The sequence below is a fragment of the Lacerta agilis genome, chromosome 3, assembly GCF_009819535.1.
Source record: "Lacerta agilis isolate rLacAgi1 chromosome 3, rLacAgi1.pri, whole genome shotgun sequence".
Lineage (NCBI taxonomy): Eukaryota > Metazoa > Chordata > Lepidosauria > Squamata > Lacertidae > Lacerta > Lacerta agilis.
This window is the reverse complement of record NC_046314.1, coordinates 102,288,432-102,313,759: the sequence shown is the minus strand read 5'-3', so window position 1 is coordinate 102,313,759 and position 25,328 is coordinate 102,288,432. Positions and strand designations below refer to the sequence as shown.

At 43.6% G+C, this 25,328-nt stretch overlaps 1 protein-coding gene across 1 annotated transcript in view; it reads right to left on the bottom strand.

Moving 5' to 3' along the window:
• NPHP1 (nephrocystin 1) overlaps positions 1 to 19,597 on the bottom strand; it is a 33,004-nt gene extending 13,407 nt beyond the window's left edge. Inside the window, exons 1-14 of the mRNA XM_033144993.1 lie at positions 19,499 to 19,597; positions 18,897 to 18,970; positions 16,890 to 16,950; positions 16,377 to 16,513; positions 15,207 to 15,447; positions 14,170 to 14,271; positions 13,378 to 13,478; positions 12,139 to 12,181; positions 11,531 to 11,615; positions 10,242 to 10,336; positions 9,961 to 10,089; positions 9,138 to 9,212; positions 7,284 to 7,394; positions 5,621 to 5,703 (exon numbers count right to left, since the gene is read on the bottom strand). Coding sequence (XP_033000884.1) covers positions 5,621 to 5,703; positions 7,284 to 7,394; positions 9,138 to 9,212; positions 9,961 to 10,089; positions 10,242 to 10,336; positions 11,531 to 11,615; positions 12,139 to 12,181; positions 13,378 to 13,478; positions 14,170 to 14,271; positions 15,207 to 15,447; positions 16,377 to 16,513; positions 16,890 to 16,950; positions 18,897 to 18,970; positions 19,499 to 19,570 — 1,409 coding nt within the window. The 5' untranslated portion in view covers positions 19,571 to 19,597. The remainder of the gene's footprint in view (positions 1 to 5,620; positions 5,704 to 7,283; positions 7,395 to 9,137; positions 9,213 to 9,960; positions 10,090 to 10,241; positions 10,337 to 11,530; positions 11,616 to 12,138; positions 12,182 to 13,377; positions 13,479 to 14,169; positions 14,272 to 15,206; positions 15,448 to 16,376; positions 16,514 to 16,889; positions 16,951 to 18,896; positions 18,971 to 19,498) is intronic.
• Between the last annotated feature and the right edge of the window lie 5,731 nt (positions 19,598 to 25,328).

The following is a 25,328-nucleotide window of genomic DNA, read 5'->3' as shown; positions in this document are numbered from 1 at the left end:
TTCATCATTTGGCCAGGAAGCACCTAATCATTTGCGCTGTTTCAATTTGGCTACTGTTCTCGTCGACTAAAATAACTGAAGTATTGATTGATTCAACATGATTTCCTGTCTGGAAGTGACAGACATGAATTACATGCTTTGTGGAAATTCCTGTACTGGTATACTGGTTCCCTAACCCTTAGTGATGAATGCAAGTGAAACATCTTGCCCGTCCTCTCTGTTCCTGCCAACTTTCAACAGGGGATTTGAGAGAAGCCACAATGTGAAGATGGGTGTTCACCTCACTGTGTGACAGTCATCGCACACAGTAGCTGCAACTTGGTCATCCGGCCGCAAGTGCAGCTTCACAAGCACATCATATCATTTTAGCAAAAACAATACAAACAGGAATTCAGAGAAAGAAGAGTTCAGCAATGCAAAAAATGTTTCTTATATTCCAGTTCTGCCCTCTCCTCTAAAGGGCAATTGATTCTGGCTGCAGGTTTCTCATTGTTGTGGCAGAAATTATCCAAGATACACAGAGAGCAATAATACGGCTAACACATTTTCAAAGCTAAGCTGGGTCCGGTAGGGTTTCAAACCGGATGAGGGACTGCATGTTGAGATTCCTGAATTGCCAGGGGTTGGACTAGATTCTATAAGTAGCGATGATGCAACTGGTGGATTATAAGAGATATGTATCTAATATTTTTTAAACAATACATTTTTTCTACCATGTCTTGGGTTCTTTCCCCATTACTGTGAAGAAGAAGAAGAAGAAGAAGAAGAAGAAGAAGAAGAAGAAGAAGAAGAAGAAGAAGAAGAAGAAGAAGAAGAAGGAGTTTGGATTTGATATCCCGCTTTTCACTCCCCTTAAGGAGTCTCAAAGCGGCCAACATTCTCCTTTCCCTTCCTCCCCCACAACAAACACTCTGTGAGGTGAGTGGGGCTGAGAGACTTCAAAGAGGTGTGACTAGCCCAAGGTCACCCAGCAGCTGCATGTGGAGGAGCGGAGACACAAACCCGGTTCCCCAGATAACGAGTCTACCGCTCTTAACCACTACACCACACTGGCTCTCTGTGCAGCCCTCCATTTCATTTTGTAGGTAACAATGCTGCCTACTGGACTGAGATTGTGGGGGGTTTTTTGATACGGGGTACATATTGTTTTGAATGCGACTCAAAAAGTGGGATTTCATTGCAGCACAGAGCTGGGACTCCAGTTGCAAGCCCCATTTGTCATGGGTCCAATGTGGGCAAGGCACTAACCCCAACCTCAGCTCCCCACCTGTGGTGAAGGTCTCCACACACCATGAAAAATAGACACCCCCCATGTTATATTACACAGATTATTGCTTATAAAGTCCCTATTAAGTGCCAGGTGACTATATGTACTCCCATCCTGTATCACTAGTGTAATTTCCACACAATGGATGTGGGTAGTCTTGCTTTGTGGGGCAATCTTGTTTTGGGAGACAAGTACATTGAATTATTATTCTTAAGTGCTGCACAAACACTCCAGCTCTTGGGAGGAAAAACCGGAAGAAAATGATGATACTATGAAGGGGAGGTGTGGGGAGGGATGTGTTTCCCACTCCTCACAATTCAAGGCACAGACAATGTCCAGTTATATGAGCCCAAGACACCTGCAGAGCAAAACACTATCACAACAGCCATCTACTGCTAGGAGAAGAATCACATTCTGCCCGCCCCCAATTACACAACACAGTGCATCCAGCTTGGGGGAAAGGCAATCTCTGCCATAGGATTATGATCCTCAGGGGGAATGTCCAAACTGTAAGATGGGTAAAGCTGCACTTGAAAACTGTGTAGAAAGGGAACAGCCTTCCTTGCAGGGAAGGGAAGGTCTTCCAGGGCGAGAGGCTGGGGGAAGAATGGGAAGCTCCCAGGTGAGAGTTGGGAGGGCTCACCTTTTTCTGTGTGGGACAAAAGTTAAGCTATACCTGTGAGTAAGGACTTGGCATTCTTCTATCTCTTTCTTTTTGTTGTTGCTGTTTTGTTTTTGTTTAAATTGGTTTGTTTTTCTATTGTGTTCTGAAAAGTCTTAATAAAATTTCATAGATGGCTCAATGGCTTGGTATAAGGCAGCTTCCAAAAAAAAGAGGGGGGGGGGGACAGCCTTCCTTGTGAGGCTGGCAAACGGTAAATATTTTAAAGCAATTAACTAACTATAATAACTGTATTAGCCCTTTGCCAAAGCTAGGAAAGCTGTATTCAGGACTGTGGAAATGATACTAGAAAGGACGGCTAAAACAGTCATAAAGGAAGTCCACAGGCAAGTTGTTGTTTTTTTTAAAGAAAAGAAAATCTGGGCCCACTTCAAGTTTTGAAAATAAACCAAGCACATTTTAAAATCATTTAGGGGGTGAGACTTGTTTAACAAGCTTAGCAGTCTCAGGGCAAGTTAACAGGCTGCATACACATCACATGACATCGAGTTTCAGGCTATGAGACACATGTAGTACAATCCTAGCAATGAGTCAGTCTTGGGGCAGTATGCAAACCCAGCTCAAGGATCTGTGGTATGATCAGAAATGTTCCTCTCAAGGACAGCCTCTGTGAGCCGAGCCCCTGGAATGCAGAAATGGCAAGAATGCTTGGGTGGCAAAAGAGATTAATTAGCATTAGTCAGTTTTGGTCCTGCCTTGCCTTGCATAGAAAAGGGTTTTCTTCTTTTTTAAAAAAATGTGGCGTACATAATGCTATATTAAGTAAACATCACTAAAGCTGGCCTTAATGAACTTTGGAGGAAGAAAGAGATGAATGTGTGTTAATTTGTAATTTTCAAGGCTGCGCTCCTATCACACTTACTTAGGAGTCCCATTGAACCCAGTGGGAGATTTGAGGACAGGTTTCAGCAAGGGATGGGGAATCTGCAGTCAGTGTTCAAAACTCCCATTGTTCTAGGCGCATTTTGTAACAGGGAATTTCATTACCATGAGCAGTTTCTGAACTCTGGGCACAGAACTGCGCCTAAGATTTCAGATTAAAACTGCAGAGTGGAAGGAAAGGAGAACCTTTTTCTGCCTCCCCACTTCCAGCTACTCTCTGAAGACTGGAGAAGAGACTCTCTTAAGAAAATTAGGGAGGGGGCAGGCAGGGGAAGGACTGGACCCTGTGAAAAATGAACATAATATTTTAGTTACAGGTGGGTAGCCGTGTTGGTCTGCCATAGTCAAAACAAAATCAAAAATTCTTTCCAGTAGCACCTTAGAGACCAACTGAGTTTGTTCCTGGTATGAGCTTTCGTGTGCATGCACACTTCTTCAGATATCTGAAGAAGTGTGCATGCACACGAAAGCTCATACCAGGAACAAACTCAGTTGGTCTCTAAGGTGCTACTGGATAATATTTTAGCTGCAGTTCACTCATTTTCAGCTTTGTATTCTTGTTATAAAAAGCACGCCGAGACATTCCGTTGTTGCACCCATAACCTAGGTTTAAGGGGCCATTTAACTCCTAGCTTTCTTATCTCAGTTTCTAACACTGTCTGTAGTCTTCTAATTGTTAAGACTACAATTGCTATCATCTCCAACCATTGGCCACGCTGTCTAGGACTGATGGGAGCCGAATGACATCTGGAGGGCACAGGTTCCCCCTCCTCAGTTGAAGATGCAACAGATAGTCAGTTGAGAGCATTAGCCAAGGCATTGAGTAAATCCCACTGATATTGTGATCCTGATGTAGAGCCAAGTTGCCTGTTGCAATTCAGATTTCCTCTTGCTAGAATTCCGCCCCCCCCCCAAAAGGTGAAAAAATTCGTTTCTGTTGGCAAAGAATGTGAAATCTGGAAAATGTTTCAAATGCATTTGCAATTATGTGCTTCTGATATAAAGCAATGTAGTATTATTGTGAAATGAATACTGTTAAACTGAATCTTTATCTGCTATGCTTAGTTCTTTTAAGCTTTAGCTTTATGGGGAAGTATTGGCAGGCACTAGGGAAATAGCAGCCGGATAGGAGTGAGAGCCAGGAGATAAGTCACCATGGCCAGCATCCAGAGAGCCCCAATGTGGGAGCCGAAAACACTTCCAATTGTGTGTTTGGGAAGAGGGGCTGTTGATCCTCCTCCAGTTTCATCTGTTCCACCAATACATCATTTACACCTCTCCCTAGAGTGGCTCAGGACGGGGGATGGGGTGAGAGAAAAGGGAATGGTGGTCTGCGGGGGGAAAGAGGGGTCTCGGAAAAGCATCTCTCACATCCTCAGTTCCCTGTATGTTAACAGGAGCAACTGCAAACTAGCATTTAGAATTGGTGTGTGGACCACCATAATAAATATGAATTCGAAATGCTTAGGAAGTGAAGCAGTTGCCATGCAATTTTGAGGAGGAGAAACCTGGCAAAGCAACTTAATATTTTAAATGCTCCCCCAAAAGTCAAGGTATGTAGCAAAGTTCTGAATTCCAACATAGGAAGCAAATGCATCCTCAGGTAGAACTGGAAATGTCTCATGTCTGAAACCATGGAGAGCTGCTTCCAATCTGTACAGGCAACACTGGTCTAGATAGAAAAATTGCCTAACTTGCTATAGGACAGCTTCCTAAACTGAACAGCAATCATTTGGTGGCACAGCCATCTTCAGTATTTGGGGGCCCTTGAGTAACAGACAAGCAGCGACCCACCAAGGCATGCAAATTAAGAGCATATTCAAAAAATCTTCCCCGCCAGGTGACCTATATGAAGCAAGCCACATGCCAATCTCTGTTTAAAAACCTCCCCACCAACTCTCAGCAGTTTAACTAATGGGCAGCTTCATTATTCCCCTGCTGCATCTTAGTTACACAGGGCTAGTTAAGATGACAAGACCACAAGTCTTTGTCTGACGGTTACAGCCATCTTCCAAATACCTCCCCAGCCTACCTTGTGGCAGCATCAAGACCCTGGCATCTGCACTGGCACCTTGCTGCCTTCTGGAACTGGCAGCATTCTGGGGAATGTGTGTGGTTATCGGTCCAAACATATGATTCCTACAATGTGATGGGCGCAATCAAACACCCATCAGGTCTACGCACACTTTGCATTGCAAACTGGTGTCTGTCACAATGCCAGCCATACAGAAGAGACACATGGCAAGTGCCAGGAAGCTGCACCTGAACTTTCACACCTATTTTTGAATAATATTCATCAGGAGATTGTAGGTGAAGTATGAAATGGCTCATGAATGCTATGAGTAGTACCATATGAGGGACACTCAAAACCAAGTATCCCTGTGTTGTTACATCATCAGCTTTGATTGCTGAAATTTCTGGAGTTAACTGATGCAACACATTTTTTCACCTCTGGCAGATAACTTGCGGAAGGCAAAACCAAGCAAACAGAGCCACTGTGGTGTAATGGTTAGAGTGTCAGGCTAGGGCCTGGTTTCAAATCCCAACTCAGCCATGAAACTCACTGGGTGACCTTGAGCCAGTCACTCTCTCTCAGTGTAACTCAACTGACAGGGTTGTTGTGAGGATCAAATATGTGAGAAGGGGGAAGACCTATGTATGCCACATTGAGCTCTTTGGAGGAAGGTGGGGTATAAAAGCAATAAACACATAATAAACCAACCCTGTGAATTTGATGTATATTTTCACAACATTTAGATTCTCCTCCCCAAATCACAAAGGAAACTTACTTGGAGGAAACTGGAAGTCCGCTTGAGTCAAAAAGTTTTAGAAATGCCCAGCCACAGCTTAATTCTCCCCTCTCACCTGTTGACTAGAAAATAAGGTGGATGAAACTAATTATCCAGGTTGCTAAAATATAAAACAGTTGGACATAATCAGCCCTTGGGTCCATCTGCTCCACTCTTCCCACAATATCTGTGTTAGGTGTGTAGCTGAAGCAGCAATGGCAGGCTCTCCTTCCTCCCCCCGCCATCACCTTAGAAATAATCAATGCCTGCCACTCAAAGCTAGGTGGGTTTGATTGTACCAATAAATGCAGCTAAAGGAATGGAATTGGTTTAGTGGTTGCAGCTATCTACAAGGCAATCAAGCTTGCATACTCAGATAGCCCTGTTTTGTATTTTCTTCCTGCAATCCTCAGGGACTGGTCATCTCTACAATAACAGAGCACTGGGTTCAGTGGCTAACCAGAGAGAAGCAAGGCCATCCAATAAAACAAAATGTTGGGAAAATTCAGGACAGACAAAACAAAGTACTGCTTCACACAGTGCACAGTTAAAATATGTTGCAATGGCCACCAACGTGGATGGTTTTTAAAGAGGATTAGACAAATTACTGGAGGACGAGGCTATCAATGGCTACCAGTTATGACAATAGGACAGTTGGAGGCAATATGCCTCAGGATACCAGTTTGTGGGAATAGCAAATGCAGAGAGCATTACAGTGGCACCTCGGGTTACATACGCTTCAGGTTACAGACTCCGCTAACCCAGAAATAACGCTTCAGGTTAAGAACTTTGCTTTAGGATAAGAACAGAAATCGTGCTCTGGCGGTGCAGCGGCAGCGGGAGGCCCCATTAGCTAAAGTGGTGCTTCAGGTTAAGAACAGTTTCAGGTTAAGGACTGACCTCCGGAACAAATTAAGTACTTAACCAGAGGTACCACTGTACTGCATTCCAGTCCTGCTTGTGGGCAGCGGCAAAGGAAGAGGGGTGCGGTGGGAGTGGGCCGCCCCAGGTGTCATCCTGAGCTACGCATCTCTCCTAGGAGAGACGCAGTGGCTTGGGCACACACAGGCTCCGCACTACCCAAATGGTCCGCCTGCTGCCTCCCCCCCCCCAGCTGTAGGGCGGCTGCGTGGGAGAAGGCAGGCAGACTCCGGAGGTCCCGCGGTGTGCCCCACCCCTGGGCGCGCCACCCCGGGCGCCCGAGCTTGTGGGCTTCCCACAGGTACCTAGTGAGCTACTTTAAGAACAAGATGCTGGACTCAATGTGCATTTGGCCTGGTGCAGCAGGGCTGCTCTTATGTTCTTAATGTGCATGCCTTTCCATATTTCATGAGCTACCCCAAAAAGGAAGGTAAAAAATATAGGCTGGTAGTCTTCACCATCACTTTCACTTTTGTCTTATCAAATAAATTTGATTTATTAATCTTAACCTCAAGTATACACAGCTTAACGATCAGCCAGCCAAATCACCAAGCAGGAGAATGGCAATTCATACTAATAAATTATGTGCCATATGGGAAGGTTGGCATTCTTGTAATATTGAAACCTACTTCTACTTCATTCCTGTGGTTTATGATGTCAAGCTCTTTGTATATAAAAGAAATACCAACAGACAGCCTGTCTTCTAATAGTTTCATGCAATGAATCACCTGTGAGAACTTACATTCCGAATGTAAGTGATCCCAAGTTCAAATAATATGCCTATGTCCAGAGATGAGGAATTGGATCTAATAAAACAATCACCGTCAAGCAGGCATGGTAAGATGCCAGTGACCTAAAAACGTAAAAAAGAAGTAGCAGCAAATATATCTAAGCATTTTATTTCAAGATTCTCTTGAAACACCAATAGAATTCTTCCGTTTCCTTTCAGAAATAAACTATTAAATTAAATCACAAGCATCACCACCAATCACTATCTTTACATGCCATCTAGTTTTGTATGAAATAAGTGATACAACCAGGGAATACACACTAAATCCTATAGTGATCGGCAAGCTACACAACAAAGGGCATTGTGTTTTATTTTCCACAAAGATATAAGCACCAGCTTCCAAAGAACATCCATTTTGCAGTGTCCTTTCTTATCTGAAGGCAGCTCCGTCTTGAAGCCTTCTTCCCTTGTTCAAACTCTAAACTGGTGCTCCAAGCAAGCAAAGCTCAGCTTAATGACAGAGGAGTCACCACCTCTTCAATGCCTTCCTTTCACTCAACAAATTCCCCCTGTACATGAACTGTGACAAGCTAAGGACAAAATTAGATATGATGAAGAATGGATGGATGCCGTCAAAAATGGGCAACCCCGTGAGTTCTCTTCAACACTAATGTGTGGCAATGGAAATGCATCATGTACTTTTCCTCACTGGCTGCTGTTGGGGTATCAAAGAGAAACAAGCCAATATACCCAGAGATAAACAATTTAACAATGCCTCAGGGGTACCCAGTAGACTTGTTAATACTGAGATGCAATATAATTTCAAAAACAGGGGAAAATTCATATTTGAAGTGTTTGCCTGCAGACAGCTGCTTCTGGAGCCCCATAAGCTCCCACTTGCTGTGTGATTTCAACACTGATTCAGAAGAAACACTGCCACCTGCTGAACAACCTATGGCACTTCCTTCAGCACATACAAGTAACTTGTGATTATTTAGCGCCAAATGCAAAGCAAGTGAGTGGAATTCAATTTGAGCGACAGTGATGAGCAAACTAAGGCCCGGGGGCTGGAACCGGCCCAATCGTCTTCTAAATCCGGCCCACAGACGGTCCGGGAATCAGCGTGTTTTTACATGAGTAGAAGAATGTGCCCTTTTATTTAAAATGCATCTCTGGGTTTTTTGTGGGGCATAGGAATTCGTTCTTTCTTTCTTTTTCAAAATATAGTCCGGTCCCCCACAAGTTCTGAGGGGCAGTAGACCGGCCCCCTGCTGAAAAAGTTTGCTGACCCCTGGTGATGAGGGTGGGGGATTAATGCCCTGAGCAGGTTTCCTGTTCCAAACTATTCCCAGGTGCTATTTGCTCATCTTATTCTTAGCACAGAAAATAGGAGATAGGAGGAGGATTTAGATGAGGAAACCTTTTGCCCTTCCTTCTCAAATGCTCTGACCCTCTATCCAAGCTGCTTTTTTATTTTTGTAAAAAGAAAAAATAAACAGCAAATGAATTTCCCCGTGTCTTATCTAGTTTGGTCCTCAAGTCAACAGGATTTTATCAATACAGTTCCAAGATGTGGTTGCCAGAGGTCTAACCTCATAGCACTTAAATTCATTCCGCTTGGCAGCTGAGAACTTGGCATGTGTTTCTATGACTCCTCTAAATCACAAGTAATGTTCCCCCTCCTCGAAATCAAGTAATGTTTAACTAGCATTTGGTTAAAGGTGGTGTTTTGTTTTGTTTTTGCAGGGAGGAAGCTTATTATCAGATTGTGCTAGAATTAATTGTACATACTACAGATCGCAATCCTACAAAGTTATGCAAAATTTACCAGGTCAGATCTATCAATAATCTCCTCAGTATTCTTACCCGTGGAGAAAAGGTCCATGTTTTGGGATTTTTAGGTTGCCACGTAGCTCTAACTGTATGAATATTACTCAGTATCTAAAACGAGAAAATAATTAACATTTGAATACAGCAGTGTAATTAACGCAATGAAGAATGGGAAACTATTTCATTACAAGATCAGCTTATGTTTGAATGACCAACCTTCACCTTCTTTAGCTCATGAAATTTAGAAATATGATCACTGAATCCAGCCTATCACAAACTGATGTTTTCACTCTGCAATGGAGAACAATGCAAATCCTGCTTTTGAGAATCACTAGGTACGTGTTCAAGAGTGTTGTAACAATCAGGTCTATTATCCATCAGCTCTCTGATAAGGAGGGATGGCAGACTAATCAACTTATTTGGCACTGAGGGTGGTGTGCAACATTTTACTCAGAACAGATCTATTGAAATTAGTGAACCTAACTTAGCCATGTTCATTAATTTCAGTGAGTGAATTGTGAGTTGAATTTCATGGACCACTACCCTAAATATGTCAATGCTGCACATGGGTTGTGTACAGATAAATATTGTGCAATGCTGCCGATATAAGATAGGATAGCCAGAAAGGAAAAGTCTGGAATACTTTCTCAGGTACAAATTAACTGAAGCCTGATAAGATTTTAAAATGCAGAACAAATAACTGTATGCAAATAAGTTATAGGCAGCAACTGTTTAAATCCACCACAAAATAGCAGTCGACAACTGAGTAGACACATGCTTCCCGTTTCATAAATGTGATCAAGATATTGGAAGAAGTTCAAATTTTAACTGCTCAGGTTAAGTGATTTGTAGAACTCACTCTGTTACCGTCAAAAAGGCAGAGTCGAACATGTCTACTCAGGACTTGTATGCTCATTCCAGGAAAAGGAATGCCTTTACAGTTCCATAGGGTCACAATCAGTGATAGCCGAGTTGGCCTTGACTGAATCTGAAAGAAAGGGGGGCAGGGACCAGAGTTTTACATTTTACAGCTACATTTACTTCATAATATGTTACTGCATAACACATTTTCTCCAATTTCCCCATTTTCTGCTACCCTAAAGAGAGTTTATCTGGCTTTTATTGAGAGCAAATACTTACAGTGCCTTTTTCCGGGTTCCACACTAGATCTCGGAAAGAAAGATTGGAAGGTGTGAGCTCAGGTTGTAAGAAGTAAGAAGCCCGAAACTGAACTCCTAGAAGAACAATGCTTATATTTAGTGTGTTATTTTCCCATCTCCCTTTATTATGCATCTTGGTTATCTTCAATGGAATTTGCAAGTAAGTAATTTTATGACTGCAGCAGTAGCACAATTACAGACTGACATCCTAATCTTAAACATATTGACTTGGTGATAAATCTTATCTTGCTCTTCTTGCTCTGTCTCGGTCTTCTTGCCAAAAGATTAGTGTTTTGCCAGAACATTAGTGTGCATACATCATTCTGATATATGTCACTGAGCACACTGGAGAAGAGGGGAAATGCCGTTTCCAGGGCTGCACATACTGGAGGATGCTCAGCGTTTCGGGGGCGTTTTTCCAACACACAAATACTGTACAAAAGAGGCATTTTTTAACTCTGTTAAAAGATTTCTGTCACCACTATATCATGGACTGGCTGGATGCAGAGGAGTGGTGGGAGATACCACCTGGGGAACTCCCAAGGGAAGAAAGGCTCAGAGCCAGGGGATTGGTGGTGGGACAACAAAGAGTCATCAGAGGAAGAAGAGGGAGCAGAAACTGAAGCAGTAACAGGGTTTAGTGAGCAAGAAGAGGATGTGGCAGAGAGCAGTCCAGATTCAGAGGCAGAAGCAGAAGCAGAGGCTGGGGGGGGGGGCAAGAAACAGAGATGAGTCAGGCTGCTGAAGACGCCGGGGGTCTCCCCCTCCTGCTCCAGCCAGCTCCCTCCCCTCTGGTCTCCCAGAATCTGAAGAGGAATGGAAAAGGCGGAGAAAAGACAGGCAAGATGAAGGAACCTCAGATTGCATAGGAAGGAATTGGGGGAGTAGGAGACTTAGAGACCTTCAGTCCTGGCAACTGCTTCATTGGAGCAAGATCTACTGGGAAGAGTCGCTGTGCTCACTAGGCCTGAGCTGTTTTGTTTCTTTGACTAAAGAGTTAACTTCACTGACACCGAGTGAGTTATTGCTGACCTGCTCCAATACCCACCCTGACACAGTGCTATTCAAAATTTAAGGAAATGAAAAATGCAATAAAAATATTTATTTATTTCATAAAAAATACCCCGCTTGACTGTAAAAAATAATAATCACAAATACAATTATAACATTCTGCCATCAGAACTTTGGTCACCTCCCAATAAATGTTCACACCTCCTGAGATGAACCTGCTTCATCCTTTGGGAGCTCTGGATTTTACAAAACTCCTACCTTCTTCCAAGAGCTGTGCAAGTGTTGAAGGTCGGAATCCTGCAGGAACTGCTCCCATAGTTGTCAGTGCATCTAAGGTATTATTCTATTAAGAAGAGAGATAATTCAACCTTGATATTGCTTCCATTTATCAGTTTGCTTCTGGCTCCATATTAGTCTTTAAGTAGCAAGTCACTGAACATCAAGTACTTTGAAGAGCCACTGGATGAACAAGCAGAAACACTCTGCAGCTGCAATTCTTTACATTATATTACCTAGAAGTAAGCCCCACTAAACACAGTGGAACTTCCTCGTGTGTAAACATGAACAGGACTGCACTGTTCCTGCCCTTTTCAAGCAAACTGATACTCAGTTTGCCAACTTTGCTGTCCATAGTAGGACTGTTTGAAAGAGGGAGTACCATATTAAATAAGAGTACCAGTTTGGCTCTCTGGTTTTGTAAGAAAAACCAAGCAAAATATCAATAATCATAACAAAATCGAAAATTCTTTCTAGTAGCACCTTAGAGACCAACTGAGTTTGTTCCTGGTATGAGCTTTCGTGTGCATGCACACTTCTTCAGATACGATAATCATGAATGGTATGCAAATGATAAACCACAGACTTACCTCTGTGATGGCCTTTTTAACAGCACTCCAGTGTGAATCTGTTCTGTAGGTAGCATAAAAATAAGAACATAACACAAAGCTGATCCACAAATCAATTAACTGCAAATATGTAGACTGGCAAATCGGCACTCAATATGTGATTATGGTGATGGGTTGTCAAATGACACACTGAGTGACGGCCCCACTGGGAAAAACCATTTAATCTATATTCTGACCATGTGGTAACTGAGACTGGAATCTTTATTTAATTTAGTTTTGTGGCTAAGGCTGCCTTAGTTTTCGCACTATTTGCCTGCCTTTCACTACCATGTGAAAGTGGTCTGATCACTGCTGTACCTATTTTATCAGCTTGTTTGTTTGATTTCTACACCCCCCCTTCCACCCAAACAGGAACCATGGGTAGTGTACAGCACAATTTAAATGCCATTACAAAACGTTCCACAAGAGCAGTAACAAATTGAAGGCACAAGTGTTCTTAAAAGCAACAGTACCAAATGTATGGCTGCTTTGCTGTAATAATGTTCTGAAGTCCAGTAGAAATGAAGTTCCTTAAATGACATTAAATAAATTATTCACTTTTCGCAGGATTAGTTCTTCAGGATTCTTATAAATTCCTGTTCAGGGATACCTTCCAAACTATCACTACTGCAAACCTCGGCCCAGTATACCTAAAGGAGTGTCTCCACCCCCATCGTCCAGCCCCGATACTGAGGTCCAGTTCTGAGGGCCTTCTGGCGGTTCCCTCACTGCGAGAAGTGAGGTTACAGGGAACCAGGCAGAGGGCCCTCTCAGTAGTAGCGCCCGCCCTGTGTAACACCCATCAGATGTCAAGGAAATAAACAACTATCTGACTTATAGAAGACATCTGAAAGCAGCCCTGTTTAGGAAAGTTTCTAATGTTTGATCTTTTATCGTGTTTTTAATATTCTGTTGGTGGGTGGAGTTTTATTTTATTTTATTTATTGTTATTGTTATTAATTATTGTTAATAATAATAATAATAATAATAATAATAATAATAATAATAATAATAATTTCCCATTATGCAGAGCCCAGGTTTAAATGGCTTTACCATCTCCCACTGTGTTTGCTCTTGTAGTGGATACAAATCAGGACTGAAATCAGTCAAGTTCAAATCGGGGATACACAAATGATGAAAGGATGCTTCTGCAATGAAGAAGCCCCCATCACAAACAGCAGCATGATGATGCATTTCCACTCACAGCTCTGGTCCCTTTACCTTTTCAGAATGTTGGCCCCTCCTTCCGTTTCATCTGCCACCTCTATATCTTCCTCAGTTTCCTCTTCACTTGGTTCTTGGCCCTCTTCCACATCTTTCACCTACAAAGTTGATCCATTGCAACAGTCAATAACGTTCTACATCTTTTTTTATTTTGCAGTAGAAGTGGAAATTCTTGTTTCAAATTATTGTTCCTTTGTGAATACACCCTGGGTTGGATCCTGGGTTGCTACTGAGTATTTATTCTGATTTTTTTTTGGAGGGAAGTTAGCTGACATTGTGTCAAAGTAAGTGTTGTTTCCAGGGCACTTTCCTGTCATTTTCTTTTATCCCAAAAAGTCTGATTTTTTTTTAAGCGTGTGTTGCACAAGACTTCCCTATCATCTATAACTGCACAATCTGAATTTGCCAGGATGCAATCAAATCTTACATGAAAATAGCAACAGTCTGGAACCGCCCTAAGATGTTATGTTTGGCTGGGTGTCTCAAGAAAGCAATCTGAAATATTTGAGGAATGACAGAAAATATCTACCAGTTGGCATGCTACTGAGTTTTATTTCTATAGCACTAAAAAATGCCATCCCCACACACTCCACCACAATCTTGGAAAAGATGAAAGCTTAGTAGTTATTTTCCATATCGCTGTCCAGACGGCTGCAGCAGCCCATGAAAAGATTATTTCACCCCTGCTTTTACCTAGAGCAACACTGCAAACCCACTAAGGTGCAAAGATGCCAACAATAACATTAAACATGGAACTGAATAGAAAGAGAAAGGTAGAAGCATACCAACCATAAGGTAGGTTTTAGGCACAAGGCCCCTCTCCCCTTTGGAGTTTTTAGCCAGCCACCAACCATCAGGCTTTTTCTCAAGGATAAGCAGAACTTCGCCTTTCTTCAGTATTGAAAACAAAGAGAGGGGAAGAAACTACATTAATACACAAGGGTTTAAAGATATTCTGTGCTGAATATATGATGAAAGCAGAGACCTAGTGGTCTAGTTTGTTGATTCTACCCAAAGTGACTGCTATTCTTATATTTCTATCAATTGATGCAAAATATTACTGTGGAAGATGCTAGAGTTGGGCATGTAAATATTGAGTGGTTTACAGACACTCTTAAGATTGAACTAGCTGTTATATTGGACTTCCAACATCACACATATAAAAGCTTGATCTTGAATCCTGCCTCGTTGCTACAATCTAGAGAGACACTCTGGGAAGACCAAGAAACTGAACCCAAGAAAGGCCTATGCAGGTGGTGGGCTAACCTTGATTCTCAATCTTCACATTAAATGGTAGGGGACAAAAGAAAAAAGCTACAATTGGAAGGCAGAGGTGAGAGATGGACAGCAGGGGAAAGCCTCCCCCCACCCTTGAATATGGACTCACCAGGCATATATTTAGTACCTATAACAATTGAGATATTTATCTTTTCATGTGAGAATAGTACACTCATGTATAAGGGGGATGCAGGTGCACTGCTGCTCTCCTCTCTTGTACAGTGCACACCTCTCTCCAGCTATGATGATGATGATAATGGCCACCTGTTCCTATTAAGCTAGGTGGCATCACGAACCAACTTGGTACCTCTCACATGCATAGCAGCATTGATTGACTTTGTTACCCTAGGGAAAAACCATCACTACTAGACTCGTGTAGCATAATCAAAAATAGTTGTTTCACACTGCAAGAAGGCATCAGAGTGGGACTGGTGATGACTGACTTATGCAATGTCTATACCAAATGAACAATCACAAACAAATCCTACACAGCTATAGTACTTAGTGAGATATGCCCACAGAAACGAATAATATTACATTTTACTTACTTTAAAGGTCAGGTCGCCTTCTTGCTGTGCAGAAAAATCACCAAGAGTGATAAAAAATTTAATAGCTGAATCATCTCCGAGTTTGTCTTCATCTTCGCCATCCTCTTCATCATCACCATCATCCTGTGTACTTTCTTCTTCTTCATCATCATCATCTTCCTCCTCCTCCTCATCATCATCTTCCTCTTCACTTTCTTCGTTTTCTTGTAGTGTTTTGGGGCTGTCCTTCCTTTTAGTATTGCTAACCCAAAAAAGAAACAGAGTCAGTCACAGTCTTTTGACAACTGCTTATTCTAATCAACCATTGATGCAGACAATATTGCAAAGAACTTCCCCTTTCTTGTTCTAGGGGCGTAAGAAGGACCAGGTGTTTCAATAATTCCTCAATTTCATATTTTGAATACATTAATATTTCTAAGCAGTCTCATCCCTTAACTTCAGGGTAGGTAACAATTATACAATTATGTCAGATAAAGTTAAAATTATGTAGCAGACAAAGCATCAATGACTATGCACCTGTAACTATTATAAGGGACACGGGTGGTGCTGAGATCTAAACCACTGAGCCTCTTGGGCTTGCTGATCTGAAGGTCGGCTGTTCGAATCCCCATGACAGGGTGAGCTCCCATTGCTCTGTCCCAGCTCCTGCCAACCTAGCAGTTCGAAAGCACACCAGTGCAAGTAGATAAATAGGTAGTGCTGCAGCAGGAAGGTAAACAGTATTTCCGTGTGCTCTGGCTTCCGTCATGGTGTTCTGTTGCACCAGAAGCAGTTTAGTCATGCTGGCCACATGACCCTGAAAGCTGTCTGTGGACAAACGCCAACTCCCATGGCCTGAAAGCGAGATGAGTACCACAAGCCCATAGTCGGCTTTGACTGGATTTAACCGTCCAGGGGTCCTTTAACTTTACCTTATAATAAAGTTTATGTTGATAAAGATGCCCATGCTCAGACTTGAGCAGGCATGGGATAATCCAGCAATCCTGTGTACACACTTGTCTGGGAGTAAATCCCACTGAACTCAATGGGACTGAAGCTGCAAACCTAACCATAAATACACAGAAGTAAGTCTCCTGAATTCAGTGGGGTTTACTGCCAGGTATGTTGGGTTAGGATTGCAGCCTTACCTCTGAACAGACATCCACAGGTTTGTACTGCTAATCTACTTACATGCTGGAGTCCATGGTCACATCTTCCCGGCTAAAGATTGCTGTAAGTTTGTCCAGCTGCTCAGAAAGCATTAACAATTTTGCTCCTTCTTCTTCTTTTCTCTGATTATAATTTCCCACAGGGGCAGGCTCATCTGACTGCAAGAAAACAATACGCCAGATTTTTCATAACATTCTTATGTACATTAAGATTCGAACTAAAATATGATCAATCTAGCATAGCCTGGCATTAATCACATTCATGGAAAATATGCTAATTACAGGTAAACATACACATGGTGTTTTATGCTTAAAAAAAAAAAAGATAGTGGCTCCTTTGACTTTGGGATACGTTTACCAATAGTATTATATATACAGTTGTCTAAGGAAGTTGTATACATTACAAATTGCACCAAATTTAGGTTAACCACAGCATAAGTGCAGTAATCTCACGTCCTACTCTGACAGAGTATTTTTCTGAACCTCTCCAATTTATTCTTGTGGAAACAAGAAGTGCTGTACCTTAAACACTTACTTTCTTCAGGTTCTGTAGAGCAGAGATATTTTCATCAACAGACTTCCTCAGTTCCAAACATCTACAACAAAAACAGTACTTGCATTGTATACACTGCCTACACAGCCACAAATACAGATGTTGAGCACCCAAATCTGCAAATGCTCGGTTCTAATAGATCAGTCACATAATTTCCCATTCACCTCAAGGTTAGCATTAATGCCAACATGGCACTACAAATTACTTCTCTGAACAGGGAAAGACAGTGGACATATTCTCTTTTGGTGCAAAGGGGAAAGGTGTGTGTGCACTGAGACTGGAAGCCATCAAGTTGCTCTATCTCTCTTGGTGAGAAAACACAGACTTTTCTCAACTGTTCATTCTCCTGGAGGATCTGAACCAAGTGCTTGGCCAGGGATGAGGGAAAGTAGATTGTGGTCCTCTGGTGGGCCACTTAGTACCTCCTGGTACTAAGTCTGCCCAAACAAGACAATTCCATTCCTAGGCAGCAGCACATGCTCTGGGTCACACCTTAAAGGTATGATTCAACTGTCAAGAGATCCTAAGCATCTCTTAACAGCTAAAGTAGATGGGGAACCTGTTGCCCTCCAGATGTTATTGTATACTAACTCCCACAAGCTCCAGCCAGCATGACCAGTGGTCAAGGATGATGGGAATGGTAGTCCAGCAATATCTTAAGGGCTATAGGTTCCCCATCCCTGAGATAAAGCTTACATAATCACCATTCAGTGATTGTGAGTATGCACTCTCGGTTTTCACAGATAGCACACACTGGCACACAATGGACGTTCTAATCAAAACAATAAACAGTCAACATGAGACTGAAATCAGGTCACCTTTATTCTTCTTCTAGATAACCCACTGGAGAGGGGCCAGATCCATACTGCATGAAATACCACACTATAAATTCATCACTTATACTGCAAGTCCATGGTACATGCCACTGGGAAATGCAACAGAAGCTACATGATGTTTGAAATGTCTTCCTTTTTCCTTACCCAAGTCAACAGTGCAATTGCACTGATAGCCATGTACAGTGAGCGAGCATCTCTCCCCCCCCCCTTCCTTCACATTGTTTTCTTCACCTGCCACATTTCAAAAATTCATTCGTTGTTCTGTTTGCTGAACCTGGGCTTGCAGACCAGCTCTTTAACAATGGAGAGGAGGGCTGTCTTTACCTTATTTAATTCATCCTCTAGCCCCAGCAGTCCCTGAGGGGACCCATAATTCCAGCCAAGATGCACATGAACGCCTCACAGAATGATGATGATGATAATAATAATTTTATTATTTATACCCCACCCATCTGGCTGGGTTTCCCCAGCCACTCTGGGTGGCTTACAGCATATATTGAAACATAATAAAGCATCAAACATTAAAAACTTCCTGATACAGGGCTGTCTTCACATGTCTTCTAAAAATTTATGTACAGTAGTTCTTTATCTCCTTGACATCAGAAGGGAGGGTGTTCCACAGGGAGGGTGCCACTACTGAATGCAACTGAATGGAACAATAATGGAACTGAAATGGCCACAACAGTGTTAGGGGGCTGGCATGTATGAGTGTGAGGGTGGTAAAGGAAGAGGCAGCCAGCTATCGGAGGCTTTCAGGTCACCCTTCACAAGTACTATATTCACGTTTCCCAAAGTTTTGAAAATAAATCTCAGCACATCAATCGCCACTATCTACATTCATGAACATCCTTGCATAAATACAAATTTATGACAAACCTCTAATGCAATATAGTTACACATCAGCAAATAAGTCCCACCGATCTCGATTAAAGTACAGTAATCGTTTTTAGGACTGTATCTGAAAATATTTTTATATCTGCAATCAAATTTGTTCACATCTGAGGATCCAACTAACAACCATCAATAAATGTTGCCGGTTGCACCTCTGACCTCAAATACATTTGCATTATTTCGTTGTTCCCGCAAGGGGACAATAATAAAGATCTATTCTATTCTAATCTATTCTGCTTACCGGAAGGAGTTTATACATTACCTCTGACTAAGGCTTTGCTTCTTTCCAGAGTCCAGAGCCCCCGCTTCCTTGCTTTCTTGGAGCAAAGCATTCACCTAAAATATCGAATAACCAAGATTCGCTTTGTCAAACGATAATGAAAGAATTAGCGCACTATTTTCCAGCGTGGGATTTGTGGCTCTCCAGAGACGGCTGGGCTCCCAGCGCCTGTCAACAGAGCCAATGGTCAGGGCCGGCTGAAGGCATTTCAGCACCTGAGGCAGACCCCAAAAGGGTGTCGTCCCCCTTCTCTACCAGGGAAGAAGCGGGTGAGACAATATCTGCATCAGGAACAAGGGAGGAGGCAGGGAAGAAAGATCAGCCTTGGGATCTGATGTCCCGCTGGGTCCTGCCACCTGAAGCATCCACGTTCACTTTGTCTCATGGGTGAGCCGGCCCTGCCAACGGTCAGGGCGAATAAAATTTCGAGTCAGAAGAGGGCCGCAGGCTCCGCCACCTCTGGCTTACGCCTTTCCCTCCTACTAGCCCCATGCCTCTCGTTCCCTGCCATTAACGGTAGGGCCTGGCAGGCTCCGCTTCCCGCCGCGCCCTTCCTCTCCCTGCATCCCGTTTCCCCAGCTCACCTGCTCCCGCAGCTCTCGGCCCCGGCGCTGCGCGTTCTGCAGCGGGCCCGTCCGGCCGCGGCGCCCAGTCATACCGCCAGCAGGGCGACAAAGCTCTACGTGCCTTGCACGGAGGAAGAAGAAGGCCGCAGCCGGTCGCCAAGGAGACGGAACGCTGCGGCGCGGGATTTATAGCGTCATCCTTAGGCGCCGCGATTCCCGCTACGAGGAGACGGACAGCGACACTTCTCTGGCGTCCAACCGAACTACGTGTCCCAGCATGCAGCGCAGCCGAGAGATTAAAAAGGGCGGGTACTGCACACCCCGAGCTGCCCATGCAAACGGTCCCATTGGTGATTTTATCGGCATTTTGTCCACCACCTTTTAAAGTGTGCCTTCCTCTCCCAAGGATCTAGAATTCCATGGGTACACTTACCAGGTACCGTGTGTTGCTTTGGTGGAAACCAGAATGCTGAAGTGCTATAAAGCCGATATAATACGTTTGAAATGTAGACAGGTCATGCTAGGAGATAAAGCAGCTGCAGTATCGGGGTAACACGCAATGCATAAACTTCTAGGTTGCTTTTTTATATGACATTTAAATATGACTAACTAAAAGGTGCGCAAAGATCTCCAAGTGAAATGCTCACCACATTTCCACTGCAAAGTCTCTGAAGGTTACGTTATCTTACATAACACCTTCTCATGTAACTTTGGAAACCTTATCTTTTTCACCACATCCATTTTTATTTAGCAAAAGAAGTTTCCCTCTTCTAAAATGCCATTAGGGGGCTTCTCATCACAGGTTTTCAGCACAATGATCCAAAGTACGTTTAGTCATAAGTAAGTCCTATTAAGTTCAAGGGGGGTTACAAACAGATGATTGGGTACAGCAGTGGTTTCTAATTGATGATCCACAGACCCCAGGGGGTCCTCGTAACCCACCCAGAGGATCCATGGCACCATCCAAGTAACAAAAACTACCATAGAGATATCAAAAATTTCAAAAGTAGAGGGTCCATGACTTCACTTTTGAAAAACAGGTTTTAAAGTACTTAGCTAATTGGGAACCACTGGAGATTGCAGCACCGTTGTTCCCAGCATCATCAGATGTGTAAATGAAATTATATATTGTGGATATAAAATGTGTATGTTGGTTGAGATACACACACACACACACACACACATCCCAAGTGATGTAAGATATATATACGGTATAGCTTTCTCACCTAGCTTATCTGCAATCAATTTAGGATTTGCTTTATACCAGGTCAGACCACTGGAACATCTAGCTCAGTACTGTTGACACAGACCAGCAGCAGTCCTCCAGTTTCAGACAGGAGTCTTTGCCCCAGCCCTACCTAGATATGCTAGCAACTGAACTTGGAACCACTGAGCTACAGTCTTTCCTCATTAGCTACTGTACTTCACACATAGCTCAATTACATTTTCATAGGTTTTGCTTTAACTTTAGCCGGTTGGCTTTATCTGGCTTGTACTGACTCTGGTACTTTAAAGTGTATGGTTTAAAGTGTATGGCTTCAAGAGCTCACCTCTATTTGATAAGTGGTATGTTACCTGTAAGAAATAAAGTTATAATTTGGTCTATAACCCAGTCCTTTTATGTAGTCAATGAGAAAACTATAACCTCCAGGAGATCATGCCACAATAAAACAGTTCAGCTTTTTGTGGGTTAGTTAGGGAAATGTCACCCAACTTTACCACCAAGCAGAAGGGTTAAGTTTTCACAATTAAAGGGCCTTAGAAATAAAGCATGCCTTCGTTCTCTGAGCCAACACAGTTTAACTAGAATAACTTTTTAAAATAAAGTTTATTTAGTCACATGCAGACACTTGTCATCAAGATTCAGTCATCATAGTTTCAAGCGTCAGATAATGAAACAAATCACTTCTTCCAAACATGGCACAAGAAGTTGACCCCATCAAAGCAGACCACAAAATTTCAGCTTTTGTTTTGATGATGTTCTTCCATACATGTTGAGCTTCTTCAGGTATCAGTCTTATTGAGTGAAATAATAGAAGCATTATTCTTGTACATGTGTGCTTTCTCAAAGTCTGTTAAATGTCAGATTTGATCCAAAGGCTTCCTCTTGCTTCCATTTGCTCCTGGCTGTTGATAGAAATAGAAACAAAATAATAATACAAATGATGCTATCTATTCAGGTTTCTTAAAAATCAAGAGTGGATACATTTAAGCAAATGATAGTTGGGTAGCCAACTGCTAGTTTGGCGTTCAAAAGCCAGCAGTCCTCTTTTTTAAAAAAGCCATGAAAGGGGGCATGACCCTTCCCGGCCACCATCCCACTCCCTCTCCCTCAAAAAGCCACGGAAAGGGCATGACCCTTCCCGGCCACCACTCCCTCAAGAAGCCATGCAGAGAGACATGACCCTTCCCGGCCACCATCCCGCCGACGTCCTCACCGGGCTTACGCCAGGTCCAGCTTCTTCTGCGTAGCCGCCAGCTGGTCCTGCAGCCGCTTCTTCCGCCAGTCGAGGTAGCGCCTCCGCGCCCTGTTCGCCTGCCAGCCCACCAGCACCCCCGAAGCGAAGGCCAGCAGCACCGCCAGCTTCACGGAGCGCTCCGAGAGCGGCTCCGAGCTCAGCGCCATGTTCCCCGCCGTCTCCCTACTACGGTGCCCACGGAGGGCCAAACTGCTTCCCCTCGCGCTGCGCCAAAGGGAAAGGGGAAAAAATGGGGGGGGGGGGGTTTCCGGCGCGGCGCCCACTAGCGGTCAAGCGTAGGCAGGCACACTGGGGCTGCGATGCTGTGCGACGAGCGCTTTTCCTCGACAGCGGATCCGGCTGAAATTCAGTAGGCTTCCTTCGAAGTAAACTAAGTCAAGGCTCGGGCCATCGAAAGAGCTTCTGGATTTTCTGCTCTTTAAGGTGCCATTACGCTGAAGAAGACGAAGAAGAAGAAGAAGAAAGTACTACAAGTAGTCATGATTGTTTGTTTTTGTATATTTTTATTTGTTTTCAAGACTAATATATAGGTACAGATTAATAAAAATGTGTTCAGCAGACAGTACAGATATTTACCATTTTCCAGTCAATAGCAGCTATTGCAAAGGTTGATGAATGCAGTACATCATGTAACCATAAAACATAGGTATATACTGCCACAACCCCCCCCCCAAAATAAAAGACTTAGTAGTACAGTAGTAATGTTGAGAGAGAGAGAGCTTTGTTGTTGTTGTTGTTGTTGTTGTTGTCGTTGTTGTTGTTCAGTCGTTCAGTCATGTCCGACTCTTCGTGACCCCATGGACCAGAGCACGCCAGGCACGCCTATCTTTCACTGCCTCCCGCAGTTTGGCCAAACTCACACCTGGGCCAGTCATGCGAATCATGGCAACCGAAAGATGCAACAGGATCCCACTCTCCCCAACAATGTATTCACAAAACTGACAAAACTCAGCTCTCCACTGCAGATCCACAGCCAGTTTACATTCCCACTCCTTAGAGGTTAATGTTCCCCTGGAGTCCTCAAAAAGACACTCTCAAACACCACCACTCTGGGTGCTCATAAAGACCGCTTGCCCCTCCAAAAATTTTGAATTGTGGGGTTTTTTAAAGCTCACACACACACACACACACCCCGTGAGTGGCCCTGGGCAGAATCAAAAGCAAAGTGCAGGCACCCAGCCACTTTACACTCTTAACCTTCCTTTCCCATAATTTTTCCGGGCTCCACATGAGCATACATTCTCTGTGTTTATGTTTGCTAGTGTGTGTTTTGCCTGATTTTTGCGTTTCTTGGTTTGGGGTGTTTTGCCTGTGGTTTTGTTTGGGTTGTTTAATTGGCAGGGACTATTTTCCCTTTTGGGAGGAGTGTTCTCCTCCTCCTCCTCCTCCTCCTCCTCCTCCTCCTCCTCCTCCTCCTCCTCTTCATTGGGGTGGGGTGTAGCTATTTTGCCTGTAGGTGGGATTCCCCGGCCATCATTCTTCCCCTTCTGTGAATTTGTGCCTACAAATGGGATAGATTTCCAAACACGCTTCCCCAGGCCCAAAAACATTGGGGACCACGATGCACGCTGTTCAGAAACCTGCTTTGCCAGTTCACTACCTCCCACCCTAGCAGACCTTTTTTTACCACTTGCATTGGACTGTGTTTTCATTTGACTCTGCACAGTAGCAAGGCTTCTCTAAGCCTGCAATGCTATGTACACTTTCTTCCAAATAGACATGCATAGGATTGCACCTTTTGTCTTGTAGTGCCGGCCACCAAGCTTCGCTTTGTTCATTTCCTCTCCTTCTATCCACGTGTGTGTTTGTGTGTGTGTAGAAATCTGTCAACTGAGAATAATACCTCATGCATTTGACAGAATGGACTCTAGCCTGCAAAAGCCTGGGCTGCAATTAATTTTTAACCTTGAAGGTGCCCCCCCCAGAACTCTTTGTTCAGCTGAAAGCTAATAAGAACAGGAGTGTGCCTATAGTAATCTAATAGTTAAATACAGTTGAATGAACTTGATTGTGCTCTTTGTATGCAAACCCCTCCTTTGAACGCCCCTGGACAGATAAATGCTTCCTCAGCATTTCTGGGGCACTGCTTAGAGAAACAATATTAAGCTGACTTTAATGCCAAACTTCCTTTTCCTGCATGCCAGATTCCACCGCTGGCAGATGAACAAACCAGCGCGAGCTGCAGCCACAGCCCATGAAAGCAGCGAACTTTTCAACCCTCCGCTGTAGCCGATCCTTTCAGAATGGCCAGATGAAATGAAACCACCCAGGCCACAAGAAAAGAGCATTATGCACATTGCGTATGTAAAATAGGAAACTCTAAATAAAATACTTCTGGGCAGCCACCTTGGCTGAAAAAAAAAATCCCAGTCCTGGCATATAGCCTCCCTCCCGTAATTTTCCAGTCCTTTACCGTAAAATTAACCAGCCCTCAGAGCGCGTAGGAGACTGCCTATTCCAGATCGGACCATCTGTGCATCTGGCTCAGAATTGTCTACAACAGGGACGGTGAACCCACTGGGGAAGGGCCACAGTGTAGAGCATCTGCCTTGCATGCACAAGGCCCCAGATTCAATCCCTGGCATCTTCTGGCCAAGCTGTGAGAGACTCCTGCCTGAAATTCTGGATACTCACTGCCCAGTGGCATAGAAAATTCTGAGCTAGATGGACCAATAGTTAACTATAAGTGGAAGGCAGTTTCCTATGTTTCCGGGTGCCAGTGCATTCAGCACACCATCCAAGAAGAGTCACTCACTCTCGCTTGATCGGTTAGTGCATCTAGTTTAACTTAGTTGAATCTCGTTCTCGATAAAATCAATGGGCCTTAAGTAAAAGTCTTCTTCCACAGATTCCATTGGTACCTCATTTCAGTTAGCTGGTTGGCAGCCGCCTGTCTCAGGAGACAATAGAGGACTGCTCCTTTGGGGGTGAAATCAAACCACTGGAGATTTACAGAACCTGCTGTGGCTGTAGAGACCGATATGGGAGAGACATGTTTTATTGCAGCTGGGGCAGATGCATCATGGTGTTTCTTCTCTCTGTGTTCCTCCCAGAGGTCATTCCTCCTCTGATCACTGCTATGGATACATGACTTAACTGTCTCAAGGCACTATGGTAATCTGCAAGGGATTCCCACATGGCAGGGTTCATGTTACAGTTGCAGACATCGTTGTAATACAGAGTTGCTCTGCCAATGGGCCTGGTGTCTTAATAATTGGCTCTCATGCATTTGAGAACTCAATCAGGGTTCCAGGTAACATGAAACAGCTGTATGCACACACCTGTGCCAGCATAGACTCTAGTCCAGGCACAGGCAAACTCAGCCCTCCAGATGTTTTGGGACTACAGTTCCCATCATCCCTGACTGC